Source organism: Triticum urartu, chromosome 6A (genome assembly GCF_056163025.1).
Source record: "Triticum urartu cultivar PI428250 chromosome 6A, HENAU_Tu73, whole genome shotgun sequence".
In the NCBI taxonomy this organism is placed as follows: Eukaryota; Viridiplantae; Streptophyta; class Magnoliopsida; order Poales; family Poaceae; genus Triticum; species Triticum urartu.
Window position 1 is genome coordinate 490,631,380 of NC_141878.1, and position 12,104 is coordinate 490,643,483.

Consider the following 12,104-nt stretch of genomic DNA (forward strand, 5'->3'; position numbering starts at 1 on the left):
TAGCCAAATTTGAGTTTGCACGGTCAAAACCGTAGTGGGACAGCACGAAAACCGGTTAAAACCGTGACCAGGGATGAATCTTGTCCAGTTTCAGAAGTTAAGGATGTAAGTTGTCCGATTTTGAAGTTGAGGGACCAAATCTAGCCTCTTCTAAGAATTGAGGGACGAAAAATATACTTTTCTCTATGCAGAGAGCTACTTTGCAACGTCACCGATGTTTCTGAAACAAAGCTCTTGTTACAATGGTTAGCGATGTGTTTATGAAACAAATCTCTTGTTATAATAGTCAGCGATGTGTTTTTAAAACAAAATTCTTGTTGCAACAACCATGGCAAACAATACTCTTGTTGCAAAGCGGGATCATACCCTGGGCTACGCTAGGCAACCTTGATCGGATAGCTCGCGAGGCGTAAAAAGATCTGTCGATCGACGCGTAGAAAACCCCCTATGGAAAGCTGCTCCAAGAGTCTACCAGACGAGACCTTAAGCTGCGTGCGTGTCTGGCTAGGAGTCTGCCCGTACCCGTACCCGTACCCGTAGCACGTTGGGTTTGTGCTCGAGTAATTTGTTTGGACTTTGGAGTCTACCCCGAGGCCGAGTCATGTAACTAGCTACTCCGAGTATACTTACTGTATAAACGAGAGCAGAGAAGAGGGCAGTACAGGGAGCACCTCGAGAACCAACGATCAGGTCGTGCTTTCCCTCTGTTCCTGGTTCCATCGTTGGCCAATCCTACATCGTCGACTCTTCGTTGCTCGGAACCCTCATGGCGGCGGTGCGCTGGGACGAACTCCCGGATGACATCGTCCGGCATATCGAGGCCCTCCTCCCTTGCCCGCTCGGCCGCGTCTACATGGGCGCTTGCTGCAAGTCGTGGCACAGAGCGACCACCACGCCCGGTCCCGTTGCCTCGCCTCCGCGGCTCCTCCCCTGCCTTCTACTCCCGCTCGCCGGTGGTCCGTCCGTCGCCTGCATCCTGACCGGCGGCGCCCAGCACGGCCTCGGCCTTTCGGAGGACGCGCGCCGCGCCCGTTTCTTCGGCTCCTACGACGGCATGTGGGCGTTCCTCGCCCTCGGCAGCAAAGAGGGGCACGTGCTGCTCAACGTCCGCACCGGCGAGCGCATCCCGCTGCCCGACATCGACATCGGGGACCTCTCGATTAGATGCCGCCGCGTCCGCGACGACCACGGAGTCGTCCGGTCGCACCAAAGGTTATGTTTCCGGGGCCCTCGCCATCCCGTCATGATCCTCGCCGCGACCCTCTCGTCGGCGCCGGCCGTCGACGGGAAGTGCATCGCCGGCGCCATCCTCAACGTGCACGGACCCAAAGGCGTTGACAAATGGCGCTACGTCTGCTTCTGGCGCCTCGGCTCGCGGATCGCCATCCAGCCACTAGAGGTCTGCGCCGGCGTTGGGTGGTCGGCGCAGGACATCGCCTTCTTCGACGGCTGCTTCTTCGTACTGACCAAGGGCGAGAACCTCCGGGTCTACACTGTTCTCGACCAACCAGAAGAGGATCTTGGCACTCGCGGCGCCGTCTTCTACTATACTGGCCGCGGCGACACGCGGGACTACGCAGAACCCCGCGCCGGATACCTCATCGAGTCACGCGGCGAGCTCCTCATGGTGGCCAAGGAGTGGATGCCTGACGACGGGGCCACCTCATGCGTTCGGCTCTTTGCGCTGACTCCGGTCGCGCACCGCAAGCCCGAGTTCTCTCTCGCTTGGACTGCGGTCGGAAGCCTCGATGGCCGGCTGCTGGTCGTCGGCCCTGGCTGCTCGAGGGCGCACGAGTGCGCCGACTTCCCGTCCGGCTGTGTCGAGGAGGGCGTATATTTTCTCGACGACCGCACCTACTACAACGAGACCTACTACGAGCCCTTCTTCCCCATGCAGAGTAACCCCGGCGAGTTTGCCTGCGCCGACAATGGAAGGTGCTGCCTGCTGCCCGCTCGTCCCGAGCACTGCTTTCCCATGAAGCCGGGGGAAGGCTCCTTCTCAGCTTACTCGCCACCGGTCTGGCTCCTACCTTGATGAACGACACGCCACAAGGCTTCAATCGTGTTTTTTTCTTTGGACAAAAGGGGAGGTTTTATATTTATTTATTTATTAGTAATAACTACCGGGTGGCACGCCCGCATTTGAGTGGCTAGATTGTACTTTGTTTTTTTTTACAGAAAAGGTGTATATTTGAGTGCGTAGATTGTACTTGTTTTTTTGAGAAAAGACATATGCCCAACTTTATAAATAAAGCCATCAGATAGACTACGAACTATATTTCAACTACATATTTACACACATTTTAAATCCAAACATAATAATTAACATTCACACAATTCATGAATATTACAACCTAAAAGTTCGCAAACCGAATTATTCAAATTCAAACACACAAAAGGGTTCAAATGAAGTAAAGAGCATGATAAAAGCACAACTGTGATGTGCTATGGAGATGCCACTAATACTCAACAAGATCATCTTAGTGTTGGGTATGAACCTCTCGGTTCTCGATCCTGCGACGCATTGCGAGGAATCTATATATCATGTCTGCATTGTGCTCCAGTTCAAAATGATCCCCATTAGAGATGTACCAAAAGTTCTCAGGCATGTCTCTCCCATCTTCACTAATCATGTTATGCAAGATGATGCGTGATGTCATGATTTGTCATAGGGCCTTGGAGTTCCATTACTTGGTAGGGCCACGAATGATGCCAAAGTGCTTTTCAAGCACACCGAAAACTCTCTCCACATCCTTCCTTGTCGACCCTTGACGCATTGCAAAACAATATCTCTTGTTACCTTTCAGACGCATGATTGTCTTTTGTCTTGACAAATGTGGCCCATGGAGAGGTAGTAACCCATGCATCGTGTACTCACGGCCATTCACAACATGGTTGCAAGGAGGAGCATCTTCGGCAATAAGCCTAGTGAACAACGGTGACGAGATTGATGCGACAACATCAGCGATGGAGCTCGATTCCGGCGACCGTAGCGGTCGGCAACCTTGCATCAGTAATGGTGCATCCAACTTGCTTGCTCACAAAGATCTAGGACATTTTGAGGAAGCCCATTGTTGGAATATACAAGCCAGGTTCTATAATGAAAAATTCTCACTAGTATTTGAAAGTGACAACATAAGTGACACTCTATCATGAAGATCATGGTGCTACTTTGAAGCACATGTGTAGAAAAAGAATAGATCTAGGTATTGCCATGATACTGATAAAGTAAATCGCGAAAACTCATCTCATACTCCCTACGTTCAGCAACAAGATTTCTTTGTGGCAAGCAAAAGTAATCAAAAGGGCTAAATTTAATGAGACAAAAGTCCCCAAGATCAAGCTCGGGAGGTATTGGTTCCTCCTTTGGCCCCTCATAACGCACAACCAATTCATCATTATAAGCATTCTTTTGGCAAAAAGTCATGAGCCTTTGTTCAAGGGAAAAATCTAACCCATTGTTCTGGATAGCAAAATTATCATTAAGTTCAGCAATCCTGTCGACAAGAACATCGGTAGGAACCTTTTTTCTAAAGTTTTCATTAAAAGCAACATGATCTAAAGATCGTAAGCGCATTATGTCCTCTTGAAAAAAAGAATTGCTTCTATGGGAGGACGGCCGGCATCCACCCTGTAATGCGCAAAAATTTCATTGGCCTCTTTTATTATAAATGTGAACTCATGAGCTAAAAAGATGGTAGGTGCTCGCTTAACAGAAGAATGCTCAACATTAGAAAATTCTAGAAAAATCCTCTGTATGCAAGGATGCATATGGATAAATTGTCTTTCAAGTTCAACCACGAGCAAAGATATAGCATCAGCAAGACTACTAGTTTTATGAAGAATAGACCCGCTCATGGTGGGTGATAATCCACAAGTATAGGGGATCGCAACAATTTTCGAGGGTAGAGTATGCAACCCAAATTTATTGATTCGACACAAGGGGAGTCAAAGAATATTCTCAAGTATTAACAGTTGAGTTGTCAATTCAACCGCACCTGAAAGACTTAATATCTGCAACAAAGTATTTAGTAGCAAAGTAATATAATAGTAGCGGTAACGGTAGCAAAAGTAACAGTAGCAGTTTTGTAGTGATTGTAACAGTGGCAACAGAAAAGTAACTAAGAAAAGATCAATATGTGAAAAGCTCATAGGCATTGGATCGGTGATGGATAATTATGTCGGATGCGGTTCCTCATGCAACAGTTATAACATAGGGTGACACAGAACTAGCTCCAGTTCATCAATGTAATGTAGACATGTATTCCGAATATAGTCATACGTGCTTAGGGAGAAGAACTTGCATGACATCTTTTGTCCTACCCTCCCGTGGCAGCGGGGTCCTATTGGAAACTAAGGGATATTAAGGCCTCCTTTTAATAGAGTACCGGAACAAAGCATTAACACTTTGTGAATACATGAACTCCTCAAACTACGGTCATCTCCGGTAAGTATCCCGATTATTATCACTTCGGGGTTAACGGATCATAACACATAATAGGTGACTATTGACTTGCAAGATAGGAGCAAGAACTTACATATATTCATGAAAATATAATAGGTTCAGATCTGAAATCATGGCACTCGGGTCCTAGTGACAAGCATTAAGCATATCAAATTCATAGCAACATCAATCTCAGAACATAATGGATACTAGGGATCAAACCCTAACAAAGCTAACTCGATTACATAATAAATCTCATCCAACCCATGACCGTCCAGCAAGCCTACGATGGAATTACTCACGCATGGCGGTGAGCATCATGAAATTGTTGATGGAGGAAGGTTGATGATGACGATGGAGATGGATTCCCCTCTCCGGAGCCTCGAACGGACTCCAGATCAGCCCTCCCGAGAGAGATTAGGGCTTGGCGGCGGCTCCGTACCGTAAAATGCGATGAATCCTTCTCTCTGATTTTTTTCTCCCCGAACGTGAATATATAGAGTTGGAGTTGAGGTCGGTGGAGCATCAGGGGGCCCACGAGATAGGGGGCACACCCCCACCCTCGCGGACAGGGTGTGGGCCCCATTGCGTTGATTCTTTCGCCAGTATTTTTTATATATTCCAAAAATATTCTCCGTGAAGTTTCAGGTTATTCCGAGAACTTTTATTTGTGCACAAAAATAACACTATGGCAATTCTGCTGAAAACAACGTCAGTCCGGGTTAGTTCCATTCAAATCATGCAAGTTAGAGTCCAAAACAAGGTCAAAAGTGTTTGGAAAAGTAGATACGATGGAGACATATCAACTCCCCCAAACTTAAACCTTTGCTTGTCCTCAAGCAATTCAGTTGACAAACTGAAAGTGATAAAGAAAAACTTTTACAAACTCTATTTGATCTTGTTGTTGTAAATATGTAAAGCCAGTATTCAAGTTTTCAGCAAAGATTATGAACTAACCATGTTCACAATAACATTTAGGTCTCATGTTTACTCATATCAATAGCATAATCAACTAACGAGCAATAATAATAAATCTCACATGACAACACTTTCTCAAAACAATCATAATATGATATAACAAGATGGTATCTCGTTGGCCCTTTCTGAGACCGCAAAACATAAATGCAGAGCACCTCTGAAGATTAAGGACTGACTAAACATTGTAATTCATGGTAAAAAAAGATCCAGTCACAGTCATACTCAATGTAAACTAATAGTAATGCATGCAAATGATAGCAGTGCTCTCCAACTGGTGCTCTTTAATAAGAGGATGGTGACTCAACATAAAAGTAAATAGATAGGCCCTTCGCAGAGGGATGCCGGGATTTGTAGAGGTTCCAGAGCTCGATTTTGAAATAGAGATACATAATATTTTGAGTGGTATACTTTCATTGTCAACATAACAACCGAGAGATCTTGATATTTTCCATGCTACACACATTATAGGCGGTTCCCAAACAGAATGATAAAGTTTATACTCCCCACCACCAACAAAGATCAATCCATGGCTTGTCTGAAACAACGGGTGCCTCCAACTAACAACAATCCTGGGGGAGTTTTGTTTGCAATTATTTTGATTTGGTTAGAGCATGGGACTGGGCATCTCGATTACCAGTCATTTTCTCGTGAATGAGGAGCGAAGTCCACTCCTCTTGAGAATAACCCGCCTAGCATGGAAGATATAGACAGCCCTAGTTGATACATGAGCTATTCGAGCATACAAAATAGAATTTCATTTGAAGGTTTAGAGTTTGGCACATACAAATTACTTGGAACGGCAAGTAGATACCGCATATAGGAAGGTACGGTGGACTCATATGGAATAACTTTTGGGGTTTATGGAGTTGGATGCACAAGCAGTATTCCCGCTTAGTACAAGTGAAGGCTAGAAAGAGACTGGAAAGCGACCAGCTAGAGAGCGACAACAGTCATGAACATGCATTAAAATTAATCAACACTGAATGCAAGCATGAGTAGGATATAATTCACCACGAACATAAATATCGTGGAGGCTATGTTGATTTTGTTTCAACTACATGCGTGAACATGTGCCAAGTCAAGCCACTCAAATTGTTCAAAGGAGGATAACACCCTACCATACCACATCACAACCATTTTAATAGCATGTTGGCACGTAAGGTAAACCATTATAAACTCCTAGCTAATTAAGCATGGCATGAGCAACTATAATCTCTAATTGTCATTGCAAACATGTTTCATTCATAATAGGATGAATCAGGAACGATGAACTAATCATATTTACAAAAACAAGAGAGGTCGAGTTCATACCAGCTTCTCTCATCTCAATTAGTTCATCATATATCGTCATTATTGCCTTTCACTTGCATGATCGAACGGTGTGGATAATAATAATAGTGCACGTGCATTGGACTAAGCTGGAATCTGCATGTATTTAATACACAAGAAAAGACAAAGTAATATGGGCTCTTTGTTAGATCAACAGAAATGCATATAAGAGCCACTCAACATTTTCATCATGGTCTTCTCCTCTCGACCCCCAAAAAGGAGAAAAGAAACAAAAGTATTTACACGGGAAAACTCCCAACAAGTAAAAGAAGAGAGAGAAATCTTTTTGGGTTTTCTTTTAATTATTACTACTACAAGCATGGAAAGTAAACTAGCTAAAAGCTACAACTGATTTTTTTGGTTTTTATTAAGGTTTTTCAAACACACAAGAAGAAGGCTTAAAAAGGAAAATAAACTAGCATGGATAATACAATGAAAAAGTATGAGCACCGACAACTAGAATGAGTGTGTGAACATTAATGTAATGTCGGTGAGGAATACGTACTCCCCCAAGCTTAGGCTTTTGGCCTAAGTTGGTTTATGGCCACGGCTGAAAGCCGCCCTCTCCAGTGTACGAAGGAGTGTCCTCAGGGTGCCACTGGTTGGCGATCTCCTCCGGATCCCACTGATAAACAGACTGACGGTGAGGATCAAGTGGTGCCTCTGGCTCAGGCTCTGGAGCTGATGTCAGGCTCCAGTATGCATGAACGGCCTCCAGCAAAACAAGGTACGTGCCTGAAAATATGTTGAACAAAGAGGGAGCAGGCAAGGTAATAGTCTCAAAGTAATTTTTATCAAATATCAGTCTATATTTAAGCATATTCTTCTTATCCTTAACAATAAAATCATGTGCTACCATACTCTTATAATCTAGAAAAATAAGAGGCATCAACTTTTCCTCTTTCCCATAATGCCTAATAGGTATGTTAAAGTGTGCAGCAAGGCGCGAGACAAAGATGCCTCCAAAGACATGACCCTTTGTACCGTTCAGATTTAACCGTTTAGCAACAATGGCGTCTATACTAAAAGTGGTATCACGAAACAAAGCATGGTGCAAAATAACAATATCAGGGGCATTGAGATTCCCACTGTTCCCGCGACCAATTAAGCATCTACTAACAAATATTGCAAAGTAACGTAGAACAGGAAAATGTATGCTAGTAATTCTTGCATCGAAAACCTTCCTCGTTTCCCCTACAACAATCATATCAATAAATCCCTCCACATCATTACGATGTGGTTCCTCTATGCTGCCCGCAAAGGGTATCTTACAGACTCGAAAAAACTCGTGTAGTGACATCTCCTTAACCTCATCATATAAATGAAATACTACCGAAGATGGTGATTTCTTAGCATGAAAGTAAAAATGTTGCACGAAAATATTAGTGAGGAGGAGATACTATTCGCGCTGGTCATGGAGGAAGTCGACGAGGCCTGCATTCTCAGCCAAATAATAAAATTCATCATAAATCCCCGCAGCTCTCAAGAACTCATCACAAGGCCATTCGCACGGCCGAACCTCCGCAGTGCGAGGGAGATTATATTTGGGCTTCTTATTCTCTTCATTTTGCTTATCCTTCGAGCTTCAGCTCTAAGAGCCCCTCAACAATCTTTTCATCATTTTCTTTCTCTGAAAAATTTCTGAAATTTTTAGTAACTCAAAATAAAAGTGAACCAAACTCAACAAGATTGATAGCAACTACTCCCACAAGTGCCTAAAGGCCATATCATGCATTAAAACTACTTTTGACCACATAAATTTGACATGCAAGCTCAAGAACAGGGTCAGCTAAGCAGCAAAAATTTGCAATAAATAAAGCACTAGAACAAAAACTAATTGGACCATTGGAGGAGTCACATACCGAAGAACAATCCCCCAAAGCAGTTTTGTGAATGGAGCTTTGAGCAAGGAGATCGAAAATGGCAGCAAGATGAGCTAGAACTCGGGTTTGAGCTGGTGGAGGAATTTTTCTGGAGGAAGACGAAGTGTGTGGTTGCAAGAATAAGTGGAGGGGTGAAGGAAATATGCCCTAGAGGCAATAATAAAGTGATTATTTATTTCCTTCTATCATGATAAATGTTTATTATTCATGCTAGAATTGTATTAACCGGAAACATAATACATGTGTGAATACATAGACAAAAACAGAGATTCACTAGTATGCCTCTACTTGACTAGCTCGTTGATCAAAGATGGTTATGTTTCCTAACCATAGACATGAGTTGTCATTTGATTAACGGGATCACATCATTAGGAGAATGATGTGATTGACTTGACCCATTCCGTTAGTTTAGCACTTGATCATTTAGTTTGTTACTATTGCTTTCTTCATAACTTATACATGTTCCTATGACTATGAGATTATGCAACTCCCGTTTATCGAAGGAACACTTTGTGTGCTACCAAACGTCACAACGTAACTGGGTGATTATAAAGGTGCTCTACAGGTGTCTCCGAAGGTACTTGTTGGGTTGGCGTATTTCGAGATTAGGATTTGTCACTCCGATTGTCGGAGAGGTATCTCTGGGCCCTCTCGGTAATGCACATCACTCAAGCCTTGCAATCATTGCAACTAATAAGTTAGTTGCAGGATGATGTATTATGGAACGAGTAAGACACTTGCCGGTAACGAGATTGAACTAGGTATTGAGATACCGACGATCGAATCTCGGGAAAATAACATACCGATGACAAAGGGAACAACGTATGTTGTTATGCGGTCTGACCGATAAAGATCTTCGTAGAATATGTAGGAGCCAATATGAGCATCCAGGTTCCGCTATTGGTTATTGACGGGAGACGTGTCTCGGTCATGTCTACATAGTTCTCGAACCCGTAGGGTCCGCACGCTTAAAGTTCGGTGACGATCGTAATTAGGGTTTTTGTGTTTTGATGTACCGAAGGTTGTTCGTAGTCCCGGATGTGATCACGGACATGACGAGGAGTCTCGAAATGGCCGAGACATAAAGATTGATATATTGGAAGCCTATATTTGGATATCGGAAACGTTCCGGGTGAAATCAGGATTTTACCGGAGTACCGGGGGGTTACCGGAACCCCCCGGGGGTTATTGGGCCTACATGGGCCATAAGGGAGAAGAGGAGGGCCGGCCAGGGCAGGCCGCGCGCCCCTTCCCCCCCTAGTCCGAATAGGACAAGGAAGGGGGGCGGCGCCCCCCTTTCCTCTTTCTCCCTTCCTCCTTCCTTTTCCAACAAGGCAAGAGGGGGGAGTCCTACTCCCGGTTGGAGTAGGACTCCTCCAGGCGCACCCATAGGGCCGGCCGCACCTCCCCCTCTCCCTCCTTTATATACTGAGGCAAGGGGGCACCCCATGACACACAATTTGATCCTCGTGATCGTTCCTTAGCCGTGTGCGGTGCCCCCTTCCACCATATTCCACCTCGGTCATATCGTAGCGGTGCTTAGGCGAAGCCCTGCGTTGGTAGAACATCATCACCGTCATCACGCCGTCGTGCTGACGAAACTCTCCCTCAACGTTTTGCTGGATCGGAACTCAAGGGACGTCACCGAGTTGAACGTGTGTAGAACTCGGAGGTGTCGTACGTTCGGTACTTGGATCGGTCGGATCGGGAAGATGTACGACTACTTCCTCTACGTTGTGTCAATACTTCCGTTGTCGGTCTACGAGGGTACGTAGACAACACTCTCCCCTCTTGTTGCTATGCATCACCATGATCTTGCGTGTGCGTAGGAAATTTTTTGAAATTACTACGTTCCCCATCAATGGCATCCGAGCCTAGGTTTTATGCATTGATGTTGTGCACGAGTAGAACACAAGTGAGTTGTGGGCGATATAAGTCATACTGCTTACCAGCATGTCATACTTTGGTTCACCGGTATTGTTGGATGAAGCGGCCCGGACCGACATTACGCGTACGCTTACGCGAGACTGGTTCTACCGACGTGCTTTGCACACAGGTGGCTGGCGGGTGTCAGTTTCTCCAACTTTAGTTGAACCAAGTGTGACTACGCCCGGTCCTTGCGAAGGTTAAAACAACACCAACTTGACAAACTATCGTTGTGGTTTTGATGCGTAGGTAAGAACGGTTCTTGCTAAGCCCGTAGCAGCCACGTAAAACTTGCAACAACAAAGTAGAGGACGTCTAACTTGTTTTTGCAGGGCATGTTGTGATGTGATATGGTCAAGACATGATGCTAAATTTTATTGTATGAGATGATCATGTTTTGTAACCGAGTTATCGGTAACTGGCAGGAGCCATATGGTTGTCGCTTTATTGTAAGCAATCCAATTGCGCTGTAATGCTTTACTTTATCACTAAGCGGTAGCGATAGTCGTGGAAGCATAAGATTGGCGAGATGACAACGATGCTACGATGGTGATCAAGGTGTCGCGCGGGTGACGATGGTGATCATGAAGGTGCTTCGGAGATGGAGATCACAAGCACAAGATGATGATGGCCATATCATATCACTTATATTGATTGCATGTGATGTTTATCTTTTATGCATCTTATCTTGCTTTGATTGACGGTAGCATTATAAGATGATCCCCCACTAAATTATCAAAGTATAAGTGTTCTCCCTGAGTATGCACCGTTGCGAAAGTTCTTCGTGCTGAGACACCACGTGATGATCGGGTGTGATAGGCTCTACGTTCAAATACAACGGGTGCAAAACAGTTGCACACGCGGAATACTCAGGTTTAACTTGACGAGCCTAGCATATAACAGATATGGCCTCGGAACACGGAGACCGAAAGGTCGAGCGTGAATTATATAGTAGATATGATCAACATATTGATGTTCACCATTGATACTACTCCATCTCACATGATGATCGGACATGGTTTAGTTGATTTGGATCACGTGATCACTTAGAGGATTAGAGGGATATCTTTCTAAGTGGGAGTTCTTAAGTAATATGATTAATTGAACTTAAATTTGTCATGAACTTAGTACCTGATAGTATCTTGCTTGTCTATGTTTGATTGTAGATAGATGGCTCGTGCTGTTATTCCGTTGTATTTTAATGCGTTCCTTGAGAAAGCAAAGTTGAAAGATGATGGTAGCAATTACACGGACAGGGTCCGTAACTTGAGGATTATCCTCATTGCTGCACAGAAGAATTATGTCTTGGAAGCACTGCTAAGTGCCAAGCCTGCTGCAGGAGTGAAACCAGATGTTATGAACGTCTGGCAGAGCAAAGCTGATGACTACTCGATAGTTCAGTGTGCCATGCTTTACGGCTTAGAACCGGGTCTTCAACGACGTTTTGAACGTCATGGGGCATATGAGATGTTCCAGGAGTTGAAGTTAATATTTCAAGCAAATGCCCGGATTGAGAGATATGAAGTCTCCAATAAGTTCTATAG

General features: G+C 44.6%; 1 protein-coding gene across 1 annotated transcript; it reads left to right on the top strand.

The window, feature by feature from the left end:
• Positions 1-698: 698 nt before the first annotated feature.
• Positions 699-2,035, top strand: LOC147965848 (uncharacterized). Its single transcript, XM_087526961.1, has one exon. It carries the CDS (start codon positions 767-769, stop codon positions 2,033-2,035), a length of 1,269 nt encoding a protein of 422 aa, XP_087383087.1. The 5' UTR covers positions 699-766.
• Positions 2,036-12,104: the final 10,069 nt, after the last annotated feature.